This window comes from Canis aureus, chromosome X (genome assembly GCF_053574225.1).
Source record: "Canis aureus isolate CA01 chromosome X, VMU_Caureus_v.1.0, whole genome shotgun sequence".
Taxonomy (NCBI): Eukaryota; Metazoa; Chordata; class Mammalia; order Carnivora; family Canidae; genus Canis; species Canis aureus.
Genome location: NC_135649.1, coordinates 79,643,538 through 79,668,467, shown reverse-complemented (window position 1 = coordinate 79,668,467; position 24,930 = coordinate 79,643,538). Strand labels below are relative to the sequence as shown.

Here is a 24,930-nt window from a genome sequence, read left to right as displayed (position 1 = left end):
CTCTCCCCACCTCCACGCGTGCCTCCCTCAAGTGTCCCAGAAAGGCGTCTGGGAGTCTGACTTCCCCAGCCAGCTATTGTCCTGGCCGCACGGTCCCACGCCAGCCGGTTGCGCCCCAGCCCCCGCCCCCGCCCCCGCCCCGCCCCAGGGAGGACCAAGCAGTCGGCTAGGAGTCTGCCTGCTCAGCCTCGCTCTTTCCCTCCCTCTCCCTCCCTGCCTGCCTTCCTCCCCCGCCCGCCCCTGAGGCAGGGACCGTGCAAATCGAGGAGAGGGGGGACTGGCAGCCCGGATGGGGTCCAGCTTAAAGCCCTGGGCTCCCCACTGATGTCCCATCTAGGCTGGGTGTCCCCAACATCTTGGGACCTGGATCTGCGTGAGCCGGGGTGGTTCCCAGGCCAGGAGCATGCCTGCGGCAGACCCACACTACCCCCGTTTTGCATCTGGACCCCCCCCCCCCGGATGCTCTGAGCCACCCTCCTCAACCCGGATCTAAAACCCGGGACACAGCTATCAGGCCAGCCTCTCTCTCTACCCCACCCCCTCTTTCTGGCGTCCATCCCCTCCCCAACACCACCTCTGCTGCTGCCTCTGGCTGTAGACCTGCACCTTTTCCCCATCCCCATCAGGCCCAGGGAGCGGGGTGAGCCTGGATGAGAGCCCCCCAGCCTGGGGCTCTCCCAGGCCATGGCCAGAGTGCTCCCAGAGAGGAGCCTTGGCCCCTGAGCATCTGCTAGAAGCTTGGCAGAGGCCCCGCGGGGACCGTGTCTTTTGAGGACAAAAGGCGGCGGCCAGCAGGCAGACGGGGCGGGGGAGGGGGGACCGGCAGCCAGGCGGGCAGACGGGTGGCAGGGGCCAGCGCTGGCCCCCCTCCCAGCTTGGCGGTGGCATGAAGATGGGGGTGGGAGTGTGTAGTGGGGGAAGCACCTGCCTGGACCCTCACCTGCCAGCTAGCTGGGCACCCCAATGCTATGTGCTGCCCCCCTGGTGTTCCCCAACACCCCCAATCCTGCCTGGTGCACCCCTTCGGTGCCTGCTTCCCCTGATGTCTGCGTTTTAGACCCGCCGGCTGCTATATCCACGCAACAGAAGCAGGAGTGCCACTGGCCGCCAGATCACTGAGGGTCCCACAATGTGGCCTGGGCAGTGTTTTATCGTGGGTGAGACAGCCTGAACCCCCTCCCTGGATTCCAACACAGCCCTGCTGCGAGAACCCAGGTAAGTAGTCAGCATCTCTCCACCAAGGATGGGAGGCCGAGACTTCTCTTCTGTCTCCCCACATATATTTCAGAGTCTCCATCACTGCCGTGCTCTCTCTCTCTCTCTTTTTCTCTTTCTCTCTCTGACTGTGTTACTGTGTCCCCCACGCCCCATTCCCGCTCTACCACAAGGACTACTTGGGCACCCAAGCCTGGAGAGTCCTCCAGCCATCTCCATCTTCCCCAATCCCAAATGTCCCATGAGAGAGGAACTACCACCTGTTTCCCCACACCCCACACAGGGTCTGTTTTGATCATTATGGTCGCTTTGGGGTGAGAGGCCGTGTTAATATTCCCTAGTGTGCTGACTCTGGAAGGCATGCCTGAGAACCTTGCAGTGCTCTCCTCAATGCCTGCACCCCAGGCAGGCTCAGCCTCCTGCAGCTGCCTCTTCTCCCTCTCCCTCTCCCTCCTCCTCCTCCTCCTCCTCCGCTCTTCTCCAGGTTCTTTGGCCTGCTTGCAGGGTGTATGTGCTTCTGTCTCTGTGTGTGAGCAGGCAGGTAGGTAGACAATGACAGAGAAGCTGATTCCAGCCCAGACCACCACCCACTCCTCTTTTCCTTCTCCCCGCCCTCCCTGCTTTCCTTTCTTTCTACTTTGCCCTGTATCTCCCTACAGGTAGCACAGATTTGTGCTCACTCCCCATTGAGGATATTGCTGTGATTCTCAGCTAAAGGGAGGAAGCCACTGCTGGGAAAGTGAGGTGCATGTGGGAAGCACTTTTAGGCCCTAGGCTGCTTGATGGCTCTGGGGAGGCCAGGACCATGCCACACAACCTGCAAGGGGCCACAGTGGGGGCCCCAGCCTCTATCTAAGGCTATCTGTTGCGGATGCCCATGTTGTATCTGGGAACCTCAGGTCTTATGGCCTTGTGCACAGTGGCCAATGGTCTTTATGTCTGGAGGAGTAGGAAAGCCTGATATGTGGAGAACATGGATTCTTCTGGGACACTTCCCCCAAGTACCCCCTAACTTCAGTGAGAGTGTGCCACTTATTGGACCTCAGTTTTTCCATCTGTCAGAGAGACCAGTAACCCTCCCTTCATGGGTGTGTGGGGTGACTAAATGAGTTGGTGCATGCAAATAAAGGAGGTGCATCGTAGTGGCCCTGAAACAACAACAAAGCTCACAGTCAATATTGCTGATTATTCATGATTAATATTGTTATTGATTATTTGGAGGAGGGACTGGTCCCTCTTTTCCAGGGTCTTGGCAGAGATCTAGGGAGGATAGCAGGTAGGCAAATGGGGGTTGGGGAGTGGAAGGGAGGCAGGAGGGGCTCAATGTTGTCACTCTTCCTTTGTAGGGGGTGATGAGTGATGGCTAGAGGCAGAGCCTCCCACCCCCACTCCACTCCAATCTCCTTTCCCTGCACTTGCCCCTGTGTGTGTGTGTGTGTGTGTGTGCACGCACGCATGCACACACAAACACACAGACACAGGCTTGAACTCCCATGAGCTAGCAGAGGCCTGGCTTACAGCCTGCAGCATTCCTGGCCCTGGTGATGTAGGCATCTCTCTGTTGAGGGGAAACTTGGCAAGAGTTGGGCCTGTGGTCAGTGGTTGGCAGTGCCTGGAGACAAGGCTGAAGCTTCTGAGATCACAGGGCTTTTGGGTAGAGCTGGGGTGTGGCCCATGCAGCAGCCAGACCCTTGGGGGATGGGTCCCAGGGATTTGCTAACCTAGAGCCTGAACTGGGGCGGGGGGCAGTGGGGTCTGCTGGCTGGTTTCCGGATGTGGAGATGTGGTGAAACATTGAGTGAGGGGTGGGTGGCTGGAGGAAGGTCCTTAAGGCCAGGGGAGGAGGAGGGGAAAGTCTGAGACCAAGAAGACCCCATGGTGAGGGTAGGAAGGGGTGGGGCTTCTGGGTATAGAGTAGACTTTTCTGAAGAAGCATTTGATATAGAAGGGAGAGAACCCAGCCTGTGGTTTGGATGCATCTGGGCCTAAGAATGGGTATATATGTATAACTGTGAATGTGTGCAGTCTGTGAGTATTTGTGTCTGTCCATGGGCATTGTGGGTGTGTATGAATCTGTGTGTGAGCCAGACCACACGATGGCGTGTGCAAGTGTGTGAGTGTCTGGGTAGGCTTGTGTGTGTACAGTGGAGTAGGTATGACTTTGCATGTCTGAGTGGGTAAGCAAATGGGCATGTTTGATTCTGAGACTAAGTGAAACTGTGTTTCTGTGAGCCAACAGGCCTGTTGAATGTCTAGTTGTATATGTGTGTGATATCCATTTGTCTTTGAGTGTACATGTCTGATTATATGCATATAAGTATGAGGGTTTCAGAATGCTGGGGTATGCATGCCCAGTTAGGTGATGCCTAGCTTTATCTGCATAATTTGTGTGTGCCTATGTGTGCACATGAGTGTAGGATTATCTGAATGGTGTGTTTGGGAGTGTCAGGGTGTGTGTGTGTGTCCATGCATGTATGGGAGGGTATGTGTGTGTCAATATGCTTCTGTGTGGGTGTGTCTGTCATGTATGTGTATGAATATGGCCTGTGTGTTAATGTCCGTGTGGATTGTCCAGCATTTTGAATTGTGTGTATGCCTGTGTGTGTCTGAGTACCTATTGTCTATAGATGGACCTACAGGTCCACATCTAATTAGGGAAATGTTAGTGTAGATGATCACCCTTATATAAAGAGAACTAATTGTGTGTGGGGGGAGTGTGTGAACACACATTTTGTGCATGAAAACATATTTTGTGGGTGTGCCCATGTGTACACATTTGATTATGTATACGGGTATGGCTGTTGAGGGGGGTCTATGCCTGTGTATATATGCACAAGAGGCTGTGTGCATAAGTGAAAGAATGCATTTATATACATGTCTGATTGTGTTTGTGTGAGTGCAAGTCTGGTTGTGGTATGCATGAGTGAATACATTTCAAAATATTTAGTGTGCATAACTCAGTATGTGTTTTGTTTGAGCTCAGTATGTGCTCAGTATGAGCTCAGTATGTGTTTTTCTGAGCTCAAGTGTGAATGTGTGAGTATGGATATGCCTGTGAGTGACCATGAGTGTATATGTGTGTGTGTATGCTAGGATGTGTGAACATCTGGCTGTGTATGCATTTGAGTGAACATGTCTTTATATTTGCCCATGTGTTCATGCACATCTGAGTGTGTGTGTGTGTGTGTGTGTGTGTGAATATGCCTGCCTATATTTGTCTGAGTGTACAGGTGTGTGAATGTACCAGTTTGTGTAGTTCTAATTATTTGTATATGCATGTTTATATTTATTCTGGAGCATATGTTGTAGAAAAGTGTGAGTGAATGTATATGCATGCCATATGTATGTTTGTGTGTGTGGATGTCTTTGCATGTGTATGTGATAAGTGTTAGCAATTCTTCCTATGAAGACGTACAAGTATCTGAGAATATTTGAGCATTCTTCCATGTGTGCATGTGTGTGTCCAAGCCTATCTGAGAATGTGGGTATAAATGGATCTTTGTTTGCATAGCTTCTTATATGAGTATGAACATATGTGAACATACGTAGTGTGCATTCTCATTATGATTGCGTGAGTGTGTTTTGTCAGTAAATTAGTGTCTCCGTGTCTGGTTGTGTGTGCATATAGGAATGAGTGATGTGCATATCTATGTGCATATGAATATGCTTATAGGCATGCATGCCCAGTTGTGTATAAACGTCTACGTGTGCTTCAATGTCTGTATGTGAATACATCATCTCATTGACAAGCATGTACCCATCTGGATGTTTATGTATGTGGGCACACCCACACGTGAGCATGTGTGAAAATGCTTATGTGGTCATGTCTGGGAATGTGTGTGTCTACATTTGGGAGCTCACCTCTGTGTGTCATATTTGTTCATTGTCTCATTGGGTGTGATGTAGAGTCTGCCTGTCTGTGGACATGTGGAAATATACCTGTATGTATACCTGTGTTTGTGAGTGAATGTATGTCATTTGTGGGCATTATGTCACATGTATGCATGCCTGTGTTTGAGAGTAAATGGATGTACACATGTGGGACCAAGTGCAGGTGAATGTGCATTGCTATGAGTGTGTTGATGTGTAGGGATAAGTGTAGGCATTTATGCATGTGCCTGTCTGATGGTATATGTGTGTGAGTGAGAGAGATTTGGCCTTGGGCTTATGCAGATAGCCCTAATCCCTGAGGAAGTGATAAAGGAGGGTACTTATGAGTCTGTGTGATGCTATGTGTACACCCCAGCATATACTGATGTGCATGTCTAAGAGTCAGTGGCACCCTGCTAGACCATATCTGGCTCTGTGTAGACATCCTACAGGATGGCAAGCTATAACACCTGAGCAATACATGACCCTTTTCTGGGACCTCCCTGGCCTCAACCATGTGCTGGGCTTTTGCAGGGCAGTGACGGAGGGGGTGTCTCAGGATAATTCTTGTCATCATTCACACTCAAGAAGTAGAGACCAATCATCACTGATGTCCTCCTAGGCAAGGGGGCCTGTGACCTTAGAAATGGATTTCTTTTTTTTTTTAATTTTTATTTATTTATGATAGTCACAGAGAGAGAAAGAGAGGCAGAGACACAGGCAGAGAGAAGCAGGCTCCATGCACCGGGAGCCCGACGTGGGAATCGATCCTGGGTCTCCAGGATCGCACCCTAGGCCAAAGGCAGGCGCCAAACCGCTGCGCCACCCAGGGATCCCAGAAATGGATTTCTTGAAACACAAAGACCTCCCTTCCCATCCCCACCCCCCACCATTGAGAGGCCAGGACAAAATGGCATTGTATAGTGTCTAAGGTTGGTAAATGGTTTTCACAGAGAGCACCCAAATTATGCCATCCAGGCAGAAATCTAGATGTCAATATATATGTATAAGTAACGGTATATCTGGGCAGAGTGTGGGCTATGTGTGTGTGTAGAAAGTGGTATATTTGGTAAAAGAATGAGAGAGAGGCAGAGGGAGAGAAAGGATCTGGGTTGCGTGTATGTAAGAGACAGTCTGGGTGTTTCTGGGTAAGATATGTATGTGAGACATTTGGCTGTATTTGGGAGGGGTGAGTGTGAATGTGGGAGTATGGAAATGGTACATTTGTGAGGTGCTATGAGAACATCAGCCTATTTGGGTGGAGGACGGTGTGAGTGAGAGTTTGGGTATGGCTGGGTGGGAATATGTGTGAAGATGTGCGTTTTCGAGGAGTATGTGGGTATGGGTGTATCTGGATGGTGCAAGAGAGTGGTGTAGTGTCTGGATAGTGTATGTGTTATATAGTGTAGATGTATCTGTGTTGTGTTAAGAGAGAGTATGAGTGTTTCTGGGTAGAGTGTGCATGAGGGAGTATGAGTGTAATGATGAGGTGGGAGCATTTAAGTATGGGTAAATCTGGATGGTGTGTAAGTGGGTGAGCATATAAGTCTATTAGGCAATGGAAATGTATGATAGAATGTATCTAGATGGTGTGTGTGTGTAAAAGAGAATTTGGGCACACCTGGGTGATTATAGGGGTATATGTGAGTGTGTATATAATTGGAGTATCTATGGCTGGTACGTGGGTGTGTATGTGGATGAGAAGTGTGTATAATGTGTGTGAGAGATTATAGGTGTATGTGCATCGTGTGTGTGGAGTGTGAGTATTCTAGATGATGGTGATTAAGAGAGGGGGACAGTCTGGATTTTGTGTATGTGTAAAAGAGAGTGCAGGAGTTTCTGAGTTTGGTTAGGCTTATGATAGCATGGATATATCTGGTGGGAGGAGTGTGTAGGTGTATCTGGATGGTTGTAAGTGGGATTTGCTGGGTTGGAGGGTGTGAGTGGATGTATCTGGATGTCATGTGTGTGAGGTGTGGATATACCTGGATGGCATGTAAGAGAGAGTGTAATGGTATGTGTGGGCTGTGTGTGAGACAGTGTTGTATGGGTATAGTTTGGGTAGAGTGTGTTTGAATATGAATGTATCTAAATGGTGGGTGGGTGAAAGCACAGGTGTATTTGGGTGGTGGAATGTGTAATAAACTATATCTGGATGGTGTGTTGTAAGAGCTTTTGGTGGTGTATCTGGGTGTGTATGTACTTGGATATGTGTGTGAGTGTGTTTATAACTGGATGGGGTGTGTGAGAGAGTTTGGGGGACATTTCTGGGTGGGAAGTGTGTGTTCAGAGTACGAGTGCATCTGAGTGGCATGGAGGGGATGAGAGCATGGATGTATCTGGGATGCGTCTGGGAGGCATGTGTTAGAATTGGATATATCTGAGTGGGATGTGTGTGTGTTAATGGAGATGTATCTAGAGGGTAGTGAATTGTATCTAGTTGATGTGTGTGTGTATCAGCGGTCCATTTGGAATGAATCTAGATAGTGTATATATGTTTTAGAGAGTAGACGTGTCTGGGTTGGGCTGTGTGAGTGGGTCTGTGTTTGGGGTATGTGAGTGTGTGAGCGAGAGAAAATATGAGTATAAATGGATAGGATTTGTGTGTTAACAGGTGTCTCTGGATAATGTGTAGGTATCTGTGTGTGTGAATATACTTGGTTGGGAATTTGTGAGTGTGCTCTGTGTAGGTGTCTTTGAATGGTGTGTGTGTCATGGTACCATGTGTGAGATTGTAGGTGCACCTGGGTCAAATATGAAGGCTCTAGGTTAGGGATGTCTGTGGGTTTGAGTATACCTAATATTGCATATAAGAGTGTGAGTGTAACTGGGTGGAGTGAATGTGGGTGTATTTGTATTAGAGATGTGTGTGTATGAGGATAGTGTGTTCAGATGGGATGTATGTGAGAGTGTGGCTGTATCAGTATTGGGTATGTATGAAAGTGGGTGTGTCTTGATGTATAAGAAAGATAATGTGCACCTATCTGGGTGTGAGTGTGGGTGTATCTAAGTAAGAAGCTTCTCTGTCTTGCGTATGAGAGACAGATAGTGTAGATCTGGGTAGTGTGTGAAAGCGAGTATATAGGTCAATCTGTGTGGGGTGTGTGCATGTGAGTATATCTGGATAGTGTGTGTGAGAGAGTGTTTGGGTGTATTTGAGTGGGGAATGTTTCTGAGAATGTGGGTGTATCTGCATGTGAGTGTGGATTCATCCAGATGGTGCGTAGGTGGTATATCTTGGGTGTTTTGTGTGTTTGATGGTGTGGGTGTATCTAGGTGGGGTGTGTGATTGTGGGTGTGTGTAGGAATGTGTATATCTTTCCTAGGGCATATATGCCTCTGCTAAAGTGTCTGTAAATGTGACCATATCCATGTTTGTGTATGTGCTTACATGTGTGTGGCTATTGGTATCCAAGTATGTTGGTACATGGCTTATGTGTACATGGGTTTGTGCTAGAGTGGTGTGTATTTGTGTGTGTGTGTGTGTGTGTGTGAGAGAGAGAGAGAGAGAGAGGTGTTTTTCCATGTAAGTTCAGTGGGCAAGCTGTCTGGAGCCAGGCTCTGGGTTTGCATCCTAGTTCTGCCATTTATTAGCTGTGGGGCTTTGGGCAAGTCAGCTTCTTACTTGTAAGAAATTAAGCCAGTTTCTTACTTGTAAAGTAAGGGTAGTAATAGTATGTATCTCATAGGGTGAAGATCAGATAAGTTAATATTTGAAAAGTGCTTAGGACAGTGCCTGGCACATAATAACTCCTCTGTGCCATATCAAGTGTTACCTAGTACTACAATTATTGCATGTGCCTGGTGTATAAGTAATAGTATGTGTCCATCTTCAAGTGCAACGGAATAGTTTCTATGTGCATATTTGCCACATCTGTATCCATGTGTATGTGTAAGAAAGTGAGCAGATTCTGTGTATATGTGTTATTGTATATAAAACTGGCTTTATACTTATGTGTATCCCAGTGTGTGTATAAACCCATGAGTGTATGAGAAAGGAAGTGTGTGTCTAGGAGGTCAATGGAGGGGGTTTGGCCATGCATGTGTATTTCCCAGTGTACACCTGGGTGTATGAATGTACACATCTGTATCTATGGTGATGTGTGTCCCTGTGAGTGCAGATGTTACCTGTGTTGCTGGTATGCTGCATATAGGGGTGCACATGTGTGTGTGTGTGTTGTGCACGTGCACACACACATCACTGTGTTTTTATCTAAATATGTAAATAGGTTTGTAGTAGTCAGGCTGAAACAGTATACATGTGAATTTCTGTTGAGTCTATACACATAAGGTTAGTATCCAGGTTTATATATGATGGTGTGTGTGTATAAAGGATTTGTGCTTATATGGCCATGTATCAGGATGTATGTTTTTGTGTTGTGTAAGTGAATGCATAGGTGTGAATGGGTGTGTGCATCTAAGGGTTTGTGTCTGTGTATAAGCATTGGTGGCTATGTGGCTATGTATATGTGAGTCTGCATTGCTCTATATTTGCCTGCCTGCCTCTGCGTGTGTAGCAGTGAACCTGAGCGATATGCCAATAAGTGCGAGCATGTCTGTACTATGTGTATAATGTTTGTGTACCAGGGCAAAGTTTGTATAAAAGAGTGGATTTTAATCTCTTAATATAAGAGCCTGGGGTGGAGGAAGGACTGGATCTACAGGATGTGAATCGACTTACCCTGTGCCTGAATGTCAGTTCTTATGTCTATGCATGCATGATTGTATGTGAAAGCATGTAGGTCCATACAGTTTGGTTATTTTTCTTAAGACAGACAGAGAGAGAGAGAGAGAGAGAGCGAGCGAGCAAGGGGGGACAGAAAGAGACAAAATCTTAAGCAGGTTCCACGCCCAGCTTGGACCCCAGTGGGACTTGGTCTTATGACCCTGAGATCATGACCTGAGCCGAAATCAAGAGTTAGATGCTTAACTGACTGAGACACCCAGGCACCCCAGGTCCATATGATTTGGTATGTATGTGTCTGCATGTGTCCATATGTATGGGGAGTTTTTCTCTGCCTAGGCCCCTATATTTCTATTTAAGGATGGTTATCTGTGTGTGTGCATGTTTTGTATATCTTTGCATGATTTGCTGGTAGGTGGGTGCCTACACACATGCCTACTTTCTGTGTAGAAGAGGAGATGTGTGTGTGTGTGTGTGTGTGTGTGTACATATATGCATATACCTGATTGTGCTTATAAGCTGGCGTAAGTCTGGATGTGAGTGCAAATTTGAATCTCAATGTACATGTGTGCTTGTATGCACATATCTGTCCATGTGTGCTAGTGTGTTTGTGCAATGTGACTAGATGTGAATGTCTTAGGGCATTCCCAACTTGGCACATGGAAAGGGTGAAATATCTATATAGCACATTAGAGTAAACTGAAGAAGATTTAGGGGTACTAGGGTGAAAAGAAATTCCTTACATTTTCTTTATTTTTATTTACTTATTTGAGAGACAGAAAGTGAAAGAGAGCACGAGCAGGGAGGAGAGGGAGAAGCAGGCTCCCTGAGAGCAAGGAGCCTGATGCGGGGCTTGATCCCAGGACCCTGAAATCATGACCTGAGCTGAAGACAGATGCTTAACTGACTGAGTCACCCAGGTGCCCCATATTTTCTTTATATTATATGAATTATGATGAGAAATACAAAAATGCAAAGTTTGAGGGGAGTTACTAAATACTGAATTTGTATACAACTTTCAAGTGAAATCTTTTCAGGATTTTTTCATAGCACAGTTAAACTCACTTCTGGAAACATAACTTTTATTCACTCATGCAAGTTTGTAGTGGTCAACATTCATGCCCACTTCTGAGCCTTCAGTTGTGACTGCCTTACTTTATTTTATGGTAATTTGACTCATTTATGAACATTTCCATCATGACTTGGTAATGTAGTTTGTGCTGGGCATAGATATTCTACATCAAGTTACTGTGTTTCTTGGTAAAAATTCAAACAAAACAAATGAAACAAATAACCATTAGTACTTTTGACACAGATATAAGCTTATATTGTGACCTGCTACTTCTTGATCTTGGAAAGCCTGGTGTTGAAAGTAAGATTTAGTCCATGGTGGTCGTGCAGGCACAGTTAGCCCTAATGTCCTCAGTAATTAGCTTGAATGTATGAAACATAGCTGCATGATTCTGCAGGTTAGCAAAGCTCACCTGAAAAGCATTAGCTTTGAGGACATCGGGTGCCAGTTTGGTTTCTCTGAAGCTTTCACACCATACCAACCTTTCTTAAGAAACACAATAGCTAACTGCTTATTAGTCCCTCTCTCTTTCACCTCCCTTTCATAACTCACTTGTTTTTACCATGGCCAGGTAGAGACCCAGGGTTTTTTTTTAATATTTTATTTATTTATTCGTGAGCTACACAGAGAGAGGCAGAGACATAGGCAGAGGGAGAAGCAAGCTCCCCGCGGGGAGCCCGATGCGAGACTCGATCCCAGGACCCCGGAATCACAACCTGAGCCAAAGGCAGACACTCAACCACTGAGCCACCCAGGTGCCCCAAGACCCAGGTTTTATACTCGAAATAGCTAATGATCTCTGCTGTCTCTTAGTGGTCACCATCAACAGGAAACGTATTGCATGAGTGGGTGGCAGCAAATGGTCAAAGATTTTTTTGTTTTGTTTTAGTAGTTAAAACTCCCTTCTCTGCAATAATCAGAACTTGGATAATTGATGAAACCTTTGTCCTAAGTAGACACAGACAAATAAGTCTTTTTTTTAGTATTCAACTTAAAAACACCAACTAAATATCGCCCAGGGAATCATATATAACCTCGCTTCTAAGTTTTAATTTTGCTTTGAATCCATAAACCTTGACAGTATACTTTCATATATTTTTGACTATCTTAAATTTTTTTTTAGATTTTATTAATTTATTCATGAGAGACACAGAGAGGCAGAGACAGGCGGAGGGAGAAGCAGACTCCCTGCGCTAAGCCTGATGCGGGATTCATTCAAGGACCATGGGATCACAACTTGAGCCAAAGGCAGGTGCTCAACCACTGAGCCACCCAGATGCCCCAGGTGTCTTAAAAATTTTTTGTTATAACTTTATTCATATGCTCAAAGAGCCATTTGTTGAAAGGAGTAAGCATCAAAGCTGCAAATGCGAGTCTTTCACAAAAAATGCTGAAAATTTTCTTTTAGCTCATAAATCTTTTACAAAATCCTTAAACACTTAGGTTTAAAACAGTAGAGAAAAGTGTACTGACCCCAAAGCTTCACAGAAATCCAACACACCGGTGGGTGGTAGCTCGGATTTAATCAAATTCACTTAGCATCATTTATTGTGGAAATTAGACCTACAGGCAAACTTTTATACATGAATGCTCCTTAGTGCATGAATCTCGGCATTTTCAGAACAAATTCCAGAATGTAAACTTCATGCCATCTCAACAGCAGCAGCAGTGCATGGACTAATACAGAGTTTCCATGATATTAGAAAATATTCATGTATCACTTTGAATATTTCAACCTTAGTTTATTTTGGTGCTTCTTGCATTTCTCTTCAGGCTTTCTTACTATGAACCGAGCACTTCCTTACTATGAGCTGAGCACAATTAATCAACATCTAGAGATGCATCAATATAAAATGAAAACCCTTTTGATTCAATCTTCTTAGTGACATTTCAGTGTCCTTTGACCCGTCATCACTGTGTCTCCTAGTAGCAATAGTTGAAAGTGACCCCTTTCTTATTCTTTTTACTCCATTGGTCCCAAATATGATGTGGACAATTTCCTGGCAGACTGCTAGAATGTTCCTGACAGAACGTTGAGATTCTACTGGGAGGGACATCTTAGCTTTACTTGTTAATCATGCAACCCTGTCACGAGTTGGTTGAGCTCCATCTAAGAATGTTCTAACCTGAATAAAAAAGAAAAAAGAATACTCTAACCCATCTCATAAAAGAGCCAGGCCTCTTAATTTGCATTTTGAGATGCCTTTTTTTAATTTTTAAAAATTTTTTTAGGGAATCCCTGGGTGGCTCAGCGGTTTAACGCCTGCCTTAGGCCCAGGGCGTGATCCTGGAGTCCCGGGATCAAGTCCCACATCGGGCTCCCTGCATGGAGCCTGCTTCTCCCTCTGCCTGTGTCTCTGCCTCTCTCTCTCTCTCAGTCTGTGTCTCTCATTAATAAACAAATAAAATATTTAAAAAATTTTTAAGATTTAATTTATTTATCTGAGAAAGAGAGCACACAAGCAGCGGGGAGGGGCAATGGGAAAGGGAGAAGCAGACTCCCTGCTGAGCAGGGAGCTGGATGCAGGGCTCTATCCCAGGACCCTGGGACCATGACCCTGGCAGAAGGCAGACAGATGCTTAACCCACTGAGCCACCCAGGTACCCCTTTGAGATGCTTCTAAAAGTCCAAATATTTCTCTTTGTGAGAGTGTTTGTTTCATGGACAGTTGATCAACATAGCCTACTGGGAAATGAAGTTTCTTTTGATAACTTTTCCACGCAAATTGGACTTTTAGGGTGAGGATGAGAGGGCTTATTTGGCAACTGAATCCAAATTTGGGACAATCCTCATTAAATTGCTTAAATTAGGGACAGCCTGGATTATTTGGGAAGGGAATATGTCTTGTGAGTTTCTGAGTCTCCTGATTTTCCAGCTTTAATCAAAAAGCCCATTTTGATGGGAAAAGAAATATCTTAAAAATTCATTCATATGGGGAATATAAAAAATAGTGAAAGGGATTATAGGGGAAAGGAGAGAAAATGAGTGGGAAATATCAGAGAGGGTGACACAACATGAGAGACTCCTAACTCTGGGAAACGAACAAGGGGTAGTGGAAGGGGAGGTGGGCAGGGCGATGGGGTGACTGGGTGACGGGCACTGAGGGGGGCACTTGATGGGATGAGCACTGGGTGTTACACTATATATTGGCAAATCGAACTCCAATTAAAAAAATATACAAAAAAATCTAAATCTACTTGAATGTGAAGTATTGAAGGGGGCCAGCAGATCTTCAAAAACTGATTTTTTAAAAAAACAAATTTGAGGTCTTCTGCATTCTTAAGAGAGTAGTGCTCTGGAAGCAAAGCCTTAAAGGCCTGTCTTTCCTGGGACGCCTGGGTGGCTCAGTGGTTTAGTGCCTGCCTTTGGTCCAAGGGCGTGATCCTGGGGTTCCAGGATTGAGTCCCACATTGGGCTCCCTGAGTGTAGCCTGCTTCTCCCTCTACCTGTGTCTCTGCCTCTCTCTGTGTGTCTCTCATGAATAAATAAATAATTTTTTTAAAAAAAAGGCCTAGCTTTCCCTTTAATGAATCAATTCAATTGCAGTCAGGTTTTATTCTTTTATTGACGAATATTTTTACCTAAAAACAAAAGGTAATAATTAATTATGAAATAAATTATGAAATCCCACCAAGAATCAGATTTGGCTAATTTTTAACATTAAAAGCCAGTCACAAAAAAATAAAATAAAATAAATAAAAGCCAGTCACAAGCAAATCAGCAAATAAACCAAGAAATAATAAAAAATATATTGTAACATTTTTAAGAGTCCTTTCAGAAATACCGTGAAATACTTATAGATGAATGATATAATAGATATGCTTCAGAATACTTGGAAAGTGGGGGAAGTAAGTGAGGTTATAGGCAAAACAAGACCATAAGGGTTGATCATTGGTGAATCTGGGCGATGAGTGCACTGAAGTTCATTACTGGATTTTTTACAGTTTATACTTTTTTATATCTGAAATGTTTTAGAAGGAAAAAAAGTTTTTTTCTAAAGAAGCAGAAATCAAGGCAATTAACAAAAGAGTTGGGGCACCTTGGTGGCTCAGTGGTCGAGCGTCTGCCTTTGGCTCAGGTCATGATCCTGGAGCCCCAGGATCGAGTTCCACATCGGGCTCCCTGCATGGAGCCTTCTTCTCCCTCTGCCTATGTCTCTGCCTCTCTCTGTGTGTGTCTCTCATGAATAAATAAATAAAATCTTACAAAAATAAAAATAAATAATAACAGACTATCTGGGATGTTTCAATAGAAAGGGATCCAAGCATTTACAATCTCCCTTTGACCCCCTAGAATCTTTCTTGGTCTGACTCCCTGCTATGGTATGTGCCCACCAGCCAAGCAACTCTGCTGTTTCCACCTGTGCCTGAAGGAATTGGCTGGTATGTGCACATATGTGGGTTTGTCTCTGGGTGTATACCTGTTTCAGGGTGTGTATATCAAGTAATGTGAGCAAGTTTGTGTATGTACACGTGTCTGTTTGTGCAATAGTATGTTTGTATACATGGGCAGTTTTTCTCCTTGTGGTTGGTTGTGTTATATATTGCATGTTTTCTCTTTGTGTCTGTTGGAGCTGGTATACTTTCCTGTATAAGTGAGTGTGTGCATGAATGGGTATCTGTGTGTACATGTGCCAGAATTTATATGTCTGTTTTGGCAAGTATGGCTAATGTATGTGAAAGAGTTTGGATCACTTGGCCTCTGTGTGTTAGAGTACATCATGTGTGTATATGTGAGCAGCTATTTGCTTGTCTGTTTTTTTCTCCATGCAGATATATTTGTGGATATCTGAGGAGGATTCTGTCTGTGTGTACATACATGTGTGTGTTTGTGTGTATGCATGTGGCAGAGTTCAAGTGCATGTGAGTATGGTGGTATATGTAAGTGACTTTGAGTATTAATTTGTGTAACAGTGTATGTGATGATATAGGTATGCCACTGTGTCCGTGCCTGTGTCTGACTATGTGAGATTTGAAAAATCGAGTAATTGTATATATGAGTCTATGTGTGAGTAGGTTTGAGTATGTGTATCTGTCAGGATTTGAGTGTTCATCCGTGTGTGTGTGCGTGTGTGTGTTAGGGGGGTTAGAATTGTGGGTTTATGAGCCATTGCACATAGGTGTGTCTGAGTGTGTCTGTGTATATGAGCAATTCTCATCCCTCTCATACCTAACACCCTCTTTTATGTAACATTTTGTAACACCCCTTTACTATACGGAAATGAAGTTCTTAGGTAATATAGTCTCTCTGCACATATAATTTCAAAAGAAAATCCTTATAGTACTTCATGCAATCTGCATGTTGTATTAATTCTAATATAAATAAATAAATAAATAAACAAATAAATAAATAAATGGAAAGTGATTTATAAGGAAGTAATTTGTATTTTGATATGTGAATGTGTTAGACATGGCAATCCCCAGGAAATTCAATAAGATAGTTAGAGGCTTGTAACATCTTATGAGTAAATGTGGGTTTGGAAGAGGAAAAATCAGAAGCTACCCCTTGCTCAAAGTGCAGGAAAATGACAGGCAAAGGCCTAAGGGTAAGATTTTCCAAAATAGTTAACTCAAAGAAAGTGCTCCCCCAAACAAAGTGCAGTCTCCTCTGGACTTACTTGTCAGCTGTATTCCTGGGTAATGCAGGGTATATTGAACTAGGGGGAAATTTGTATTTATATGCGAAATAGACTTATTAGATTCAAGGTTCAGTTCATTACTAGGCCAAAGTCCTACGGATTCAAGACATGTGTTGGCTGTGTGGGACTGCCCCACACATCATTGGATGGCCAGCATCCTTCCCCGGACCCCTTCGGTTAGAATGATATCCTATGCCCGTGCATTGTGGCAACCCAAACTGCTCCTACAACTTTCCGAAATGTCCCCTAGGGGGCAGTAACGCCTTTGTTGAAGACGACACACTGTTCAGACTGAATGCTGTGCCTGCGGAAGGCCCCCTAGACCACGTACATGCTTGCAAGGCGATGTCCCTGTGAGTGAACTGGTTACTGTCCATAGGTCTCCACAGCAGTAGCCTATGTGTCTGTGAGTGTCTACCTATCTTTCTGAGGGGGTCTGGGCACGAGCAGGTGTGTATATGTTGTGTGCATGCGCTCACAGTTTTAGCCCAGGATGGGCCCAGGCCATGGCCACCCGTGTGCTCAAAAGAACCTTCTCCCTTCTAGAGCTACCCCAGCTTTCCAGGCTACCCCAGATTTTGTTCGTTTGCTGCTATTGTTTTGTGTTGTTTTGTTTCATTTTAGTGTCTGGTTTTGTTTTCACCAAAGCTCTGGGCTATGAATTATCCACCTTCTTGATCTTAGTGTGTTTCTCTGTGTCTCCCACTCTCACCATCTTTATTTCTGCTTCTCCCTGTCTCTATCTCTCCCTCTGTTCCAACCCGTCTCTATATCTCTATATTATTCTCCTTTCTTTCCTGGCATTATCCCTCTCCTTGTCTCTCTCTCCCTCCCTCCTTCCTTCTCTCTTGTGCTCTGTTTCTCTGTGTGTCTCTGCCTCTTTTTCTCACTCTTCTTCCCTTTTCTGTCTCTATTTCTATCTCTTCCTGTTTGTGGGTAAGGCCTGCTCTCCTTTCTCTGTTTATTTCCCCCCTTCTCCCTCCTATGTCTCTCTGTCTCTCTCTCTCTCTCACAAACCTCTTTTCTTGAACACTGTGTATCTCTGATTCTCTTTTATATCCAATCTCTCTCTGTCTGTAATGCTTTCCCCCTTCTTCTCCTCAAGGCTAAGGTGTGTGTGTGTGTGTGTGTGTGTGTGTGTGTGTGTTTGTGTGTGTACACATTTACACATACCCAGCTGTCAGCTGGTGCAGTTCTGTGGGAGCTATCAGGCCTTGAGGACCTAAAAGGGCGTCTACCAACCCCAATTCTCCCAAGCCCCTGCCCTGGCACCTTCTCATGGTCTATTGGCATTGCATTTGAGACTTCGGAGTGTCATCAAAAAAGCTTGGCCCCAGATGGCTGTGGCAGGCCAGGCTGGATTGAGCTGGGAAACAGTATTGAGGGGTGACTTTTTTTTTCCTGGGAGGGAGAGGGTAGAAAGGCTCCACTCAGCCCTTTGTCCTTCAACCTCAAGGCTGTCTCAGCCCTAACAGTAGTTCTGAGCTTCTCCAGCTTCCCTCTGGGACCTACAATGTTACATTATCACACTCCCCTCCCCTGCCCCCAGCTCACACACAACAGGAAGGCTTTGCCCGTGTTCTCCCACTCCTTTACTTCCTAGGCTGCTTTTTCAGCAAATCCTCCTTGGATGCCTCCAGGCCTCCCTCCCTGAGCCACCAGCCCATTTAGTCCCTCAACCAATTGTTTTGACAGCCTTTGTCCAAGGGCCTACTATGCGTTGTGCATTGCTCCTCTAGAGGAGGATGTCTGAATCTATAATCCCTGCCCTTGTGGAGCTTTCATTCAAATACGGAGAGGCAGACAATAAACCGAATTTTAAGTAAATTATATAGTGCATTAGAAAAATTAATTTTATGAAGAAAAATAAAGCAGGGTAAGAGACACAGAGTGTCCCTTATTTTTCACCTGAATTACTGCAGGAGCCTCCTGTGTAGTTTTCCCTACTTCCACCTTTGCCCCACCTGGCCTCCTCACAGCAAGGGGGATCCTTTTCAATCCCGGGTCATATCACATCTCACCTCTGCCCCCGTGGCTCTCATCTCACTCAGAGTAAAAGTCACAATCCTTACCGTGGCCTGCGTGATCTGGCCTCACCACCTTTCTGACCTCACTTCCCACCACTTTATGATCACTCATTCCGTTGCATGCATAGTGGCCTCCTTGCCTTCCCCAAATACACCACATGTGCTCCCACCTCAGGGCCTTTGCACTGGTTGTACCCTCTGCCTGGACTTCTCTTCCCTCCAGTATCCACATGGCTCACTCTCACCACCTTTAAGACTTTGCTTAGATGACACCTCCTCCATGAAGCCTTCCCTGTCCATTTCATCTAAAAGTATACTTCCCCCACCCCTAGCACTTCATAGCCTCTTTCCCTCATTTACTTTTCTTTTTATTTTTATTATTTTAAAGATTTTATTTATTTATTCATGAGAAACACAGAGAGAGAGGCAGAGACACAGGCAGAGGGAGAAGCAGGCTCCATGCAGAGAGCCCGACGTGGGACTCGATCCCGGGTCTCCAGGATCATGCCCTGGGCCGAAGGTGGCGCTAAACCGCTGAGCCACCTGGGCTGCCCTACTTTTCTTTTTAGAAGCTTATCATCATCTGACCTACTGTACCTCACCTGTATATATTCTTTATTATCTAGAATATCAGCTCCATAAGGGCCAGGATCCTTTTCTATCTGGTTCACAGCTGTGTCCCCAGCACCTGGCACACAGTAGCTGCTCAATAAATCATTTTTCAATGAATGAATGCACACAAGCATACACATATCTTGATATTCATGGTACTCCCTGCCCCATTCAAAATACAAACCCAAGTCCTTGTCATGGCCCACAGCCCTATACAGTCTGGCTCCAGATATCTCTGTGATTTCACTTTCTACCGCTGTTTTTGTGCCTAGCCTTTTCCACCACACTAGTCTTCCTACTCTTTCCTGAGCATCCTAAGCACACTGCAGATCATAAATAATAATAATATAAAAACCTATGTAACCTATTTAGTGGCCAGCATTAATGAAAACAAATCATGAAATAGAATAGAACTAATGGGGTACATCACACATAAGATCAGTGCTATTTTGCGAAACTTTTGATTCAGTTATGTGTGCATGCATGTGTATATGTATGGGGTTATGATGTAAAATGTATGGCTTACTATGGGCAGAAATCAAAATGGTCTGAAGAACATAACCTTGGGGCTTTGCAAAGGGGGAGAAGAGCTGCACCAACATCCCCACCTCACAGACCTACCAATGGAGGAAACAGGTAACAGAGGACATCCAGAGAGGTGAAGCACCCTCCTTCACCCAGCAAGGAGAGGGTAGGAGAGCAATGGGCCAGGGGCAGGTGCATGACACCAGCCGGGGAGTAAGTGCAGAGGCCACTAACACTGCCCTTTCTGTTTCTTCCTCACCTTTCCTTTCCATCTGTTTCTCACTGTTTCTTTTTCTTGTGTTTCTCTCTCTCTCTCCATCTCTATCTCCGTATTCCCTCTCCCTCTTTCCCTGTCTCTCTGGTTCCATTTCTTCTTATCTCTTCTCACACTCATCCTCCCATTTCCATCTCAATTTGTATCCATTTATATCTTTGTCACCGTTTTCTCTTTGTTCTCTCCTTTCTCATGCTGTGCCTCTGTCTGTGTTTTTGTCTCTGGCTCTCTCCTGCCTTCATCTCTCTATCTCTCTGTGTCTGTGTCTCCCTCATTATCCCCATTTACAGGTGCAGCCGAGCAGGACAACTGATGGAGTCCCCCAGGGCCCATCGAATAATACTGGACTGGCTGATCCCGTAGGGTTGGGAGCAGCACCTGCCCCTCAGTATGGCCAACACTACTGGAGAGCCCGAAGAGGTGAGCGGCGCACTGTCCCCACCATCGGCATCAGCTTACGTGAAGCTGGTGCTGCTGGGACTGATCATGTGCGTAAGCCTGGCAGGCAATGCCATCCTGTCCCTGCTGGTGCTCAAGGAGCGTGCCCTGCACAAAGCTCCTTATTACTTTCTACTGGACCTGTGCCTGGCTGACGGCATACGCTCTGCTGTCTGCTTCCCCTTTGTGCTGGCTTCTGTGCGCCACGGCTCCTCATGGACCTTCAGTGCGCTCAGCTGCAAGATTGTCGCCTTTATGGCCGTGCTCTTTTGCTTCCATGCGGCCTTCATGCTATTCTGCATCAGTGTCACCCGCTACATGGCCATCGCCCACCACCGCTTCTACGCTAAGCGCATGACACTCTGGACATGCGCAGCTGTCATCTGCATGGCCTGGACCCTGTCTGTGGCCATGGCCTTCCCACCCGTCTTTGATGTGGGCACCTACAAGTTTATCCGTGAGGAGGACCAGTGCATCTTTGAGCATCGCTACTTCAAGGCCAATGACACGCTGGGCTTCATGCTTATGTTGGCTGTGCTCATGGCAGCTACACATGCTGTCTATGGCAAGCTCCTCCTCTTCGAGTATCGTCACCGCAAGATGAAGCCAGTGCAGATGGTGCCAGCCATCAGCCAGAACTGGACATTCCATGGCCCTGGGGCCACCGGCCAGGCTGCTGCCAACTGGATCGCTGGCTTTGGCCGTGGGCCCATGCCACCAACCCTGCTGGGTATCAGGCAGAATGGGCACGCAGCCAGCCGACGGCTCCTGGGCATGGACGAGGTCAAGGGTGAAAAGCAGCTGGGCCGTATGTTCTACGCAATCACACTGCTCTTCTTGCTCCTCTGGTCACCATACATTGTGGCCTGCTACTGGCGAGTGTTTGTGAAAGCCTGTGCCGTGCCCCACCGTTACCTGGCAATCGCTGTTTGGATGAGTTTCGCCCAGGCTGCTGTCAACCCGATCGTCTGCTTCCTGCTCAACAAGGACCTCAAGAAGTGCCTGAGGACTCACGCCCCCTGCTGGGGCACAGGAGGTGCCCCGGCCCCCAGAGAACCCTACTGTGTCATGTGAAGCAAGCTGGTAGGCAGACAGGCAGGGAGAAGGTCATGGCTACCGTGATGGGGCCAGCAGTAAGGGAAGGGTGAGCCCCACACAGGAGCCTTTCTTTCTGAGCTCCAGCCCTAGCCCCTCGAACCACCTGGAATCTAGGCACCTTTGCCAACACCTCCCCAGGGTTGGAGCCTGGAGTGGGAGACTGGGAAAGAGGTGTTTCTAATTCTGTGGGGCCTGTCTTCCCCTGCCTCCTTCTCCACTTCTACGATCTCTCTCCTTTCTTCTCTCTCTTTCTCTCTCTCTCTCTCTTTTTCTTCCTCTTTCTCTCAGAAGTGACAATTCAGAAAAAGAAAACAAGACTGAAAATGCAGGGTTTTCTACTAACAGTTGAGAAGACAGGCTTTCTTGCTTTAATGTCTCTCCTTCTGACATTGTCCAGAAGGCAGAAATTTGTCCTGTAAAATAGACTTCCAGAGCTCTTATTGCCCCCTCTGCTCCCATGCACCCTCCCCTCCTGGGTCCTTTAGCAAGGCCTGGATGTTGGGGAGAAATTCATCTGCTTACAACAGGGACCAAAGGGGGTGCTGGGTCCCCAGGGAGCAGAGATGTTTAATTGCTATGTTGTGTGCAATGTTGTTTTAAGCTAACCCTGGTCCCAAGCCTGGTTTCTTCTCACTTCCTACCATGTCCAGACCTCCTAAATGTTTCTTGAGCAGCTGTTCAAGAAGCCAGAAGCGGAGGGAGAAGGACCCCTAGGATGGGCCCAGGCTAGGACCTGGGATGTGAGCTGCACGCCTCAAGCTGAAGAGACCCAAGCTTGGCTGCATTCTTTCGAGCTGCCTCCTGGATCCCCAGCCCCCAACTCCTCTTCCTGAGGATGGAAATCCACTCCAGCCCCACTAAGGCTGATGTGGGTGCCATACAGGCAGGAGCATTTCTCCCAGGGAAGTGTAGGGAGAGAGCCAAACTCCCCAGAGTAACTGGATCCCAGTGCCTGGGGTCAGAGCAGAACTCAACCCCAGAATTGTCTCCTGGGTTCACACTATTCTATGGAAGATGAAAAGTTAGGGGGTGGCCTTGGTGTAACACATAGTGGTATAAGCTCCAAGGCACTGTGGACTTGAGTCCATTCCTATCTGACCTCTTTTTGTCCCCTTCAAGCCTCAGGGGCCTCAAGCCCCTCTCGGTAGCCCTTGGCCTCCTGGGCCCTCAGCCCACAACTTCCTTCCCCTGAGTAGCCTTCTCCCCCTTCCTCCCTCCACCCAAAGTGGAGCAGACTGCAGCCAGATTCTCCAGGTGGGAGAGCCCAAGCCTCCCTTCCAGGGCAGAGTCCACTCTGGGCTTACATCACTGCCAGTTCTTATGGATGGTGAGCTAAGCTGGCATTCCTTTGCCTGGCCTTGCCCAGATTCTTTGTCCCCCTATCATTTCCTGGGGGAGTGGGAGATCTGTATTTATCTACGCCCTTTCCCTTCCTGATAGAAGCTGTTGTCCTAAGCTCCCTCCCTATCCCCAAGACAGCCCCAGAACTGGGGAAGCCTTGGCCCAAGAGGAATGGGGAGGGCACTCTAGGCAGGAGAGACGTTAATGAGCCTGGCTGTGGGGTGGCCCTGGAAAGGCAGGCCAGAGTGGCTGAGAGGCTGGGGTGAGGGTACCTGTTCTCTCAGTGATAGTGATGGGAGTGCCTTTCCCAGGGAGTGGGGTGGGGGGACCACAGGGGTGGGAGTAGATAGGGTACATTCTGGAGGGTTTTCCTCCATTTCTTTTTTCTAACTGCCTGGATTCACCATTGGATTTTGTAAATGGAAAACTGAAAAGAACAATGCTATATTGGATGTTTTCTCTTTTTGACTCTGTGTGTGTGTGTGTGTGTGTGTGTGTGTGTGTGTGTCCTGTTTGCATGACCACATGTGGGGAGGTATGATTGAATGGGACTGTTTCTGTGTGACTTTGTGTGGGAAGGCACCACTACCTGGTGCACACATGTGAGCAAATGCCTGTATGTGGAGACGTATAGCACATACACACACACACGTATGTACCTAATTAAAAGAAGACAAAGGAAAGTATGTGCCTGCAGTAGGAAGTAGAGTGGTCAGAGCATAGAATTTTTTAAATGTACGTATGTATGCAGCAAGAGGGTGGGCTTCCATCTCGTAAAATCTTCCTCCTGTGGCCCAGGCTCTGAACACGAACGCGGGGGACAGGATACTTGAGAACCCCACCTCTTCCCAAAGCCTGGAGCCCCCAGGTACCATTCCAACTTCTGTATCAGTCTCCTCTCCAAAACGCACACAAGGTGTTCCTAAAAGTGGACCACTTTGGAGAATAGAGACTGGGATTTGGGGATCACAGTTGAGGGGGAACTAATGAGGTTAGAAAATGCCCCCTACAAAGTAATGGCTTCTGGAGGGGCTATTCAGTCTGGGATGAGAGCCCTTCTGAAGAGGGCTCCCACTGTATACAGCTGGAACTTCGGTATAAGCTTTGACTAAATTCGGAGGAGGCATGTTACAGGGTGGGGGAAAGCCAAGCCGGGGAGTCTACCCAGCTAGCTTGCTCCCTGGGCACTCACTTTACTATTTATTTACTTATTCTCTCAGGTGCACAGAATTGAGTTGACCATACTCCTCAGTTCTTGGCACACTACATCATCGTTGGTCCATGCGAGTCCCCTTTATTCTTTGTTTTGTTTCATACCCTCCATCACCCAATCCAATCCCCTCTGATCCAATCCCCTCTCCCACATAGGCACTCACTCTCGTGTATTTAATGTATGTCCTTCCAATTCACCGTTCATGTGTTTATTTGCATATCTGTGTATCTGTGAAAAATATATGGTATTGTTATGTGTTTTAATTTACATAAACAGTATTGTACTATAAATCTTGTTGTTTCTTTTTTCACTCAACATTCAGTTTTTGAGAGATCCAGCCTTGTTGCTGCACGTAGATCTGATTCATTCTAGTGGTCCATCTTCTACATATATCACATTTTTCTTATCCATTCCCCTGGTGATGGGTCTCTAAGCTGCCTCCAATTTTATGCTACCACAGAAAGGCTACAATGGGCAGTTTCCTACATGTCTTAAGGATGCCTAATTTAGAGGAAAGGAAACTGAAGCTCAGAGAGAGGCAATGATGTGGTTAGGGTTACAAAGTAAGGAGCAGACCCGTGGTGTGAATCCCAGACCTAAAGCCAGAACCCTACCACCATGGCTCAGGAAAGACCATCCATCTGGCCCCCCGAAATTTAAAATACAATTAAAAACATCATACACTGGGGAAAAGGTGAGGAAAAGATTGGAAGGAGACCAAGTATTCAGTGGATGAAGAGATATAAAGTCCTAGAAAAATGTAGCAGATGAACGGAATCGCAATCATTTTAATGACGCAGAGAAAGTTACTTTTTGTGTGCGATTATTTCTAGAGCCATTTTGCGGAGATGAAAACGCCACGTCAAAACCTGGCCCCAAACCATAGGTCCTAGCCTTCTAAATTCCAGGCTCCTTTAGGGCC

The 24,930-nt window shown here is 46.3% G+C and overlaps 1 protein-coding gene across 3 annotated transcripts; it reads left to right on the top strand.

Moving 5' to 3' along the window:
• Positions 1 to 238: 238 nt before the first annotated feature.
• GPR173 (G protein-coupled receptor 173) lies at positions 239 to 24,298 on the top strand. 3 transcript variants are annotated; one of them, XM_077888677.1, is made up of 4 exons: positions 239 to 1,215; positions 10,543 to 10,689; positions 15,136 to 15,224; positions 20,209 to 24,298. In XM_077888677.1, exon 4 carries the CDS (start codon positions 20,309 to 20,311, stop codon positions 21,428 to 21,430), a length of 1,122 nt encoding a protein of 373 aa, XP_077744803.1. In that variant the 5' UTR covers positions 239 to 1,215; positions 10,543 to 10,689; positions 15,136 to 15,224; positions 20,209 to 20,308; the 3' UTR covers positions 21,431 to 24,298. The 3 variants fall into 3 exon arrangements, with proteins under 3 accessions (XP_077744803.1, XP_077744801.1, XP_077744802.1); XM_077888675.1 differs by lacking the exon at positions 10,543 to 10,689; XM_077888676.1 differs by lacking the exons at positions 10,543 to 10,689; positions 15,136 to 15,224 and having other exon boundaries at positions 240 to 1,215.
• Positions 24,299 to 24,930: the final 632 nt, after the last annotated feature.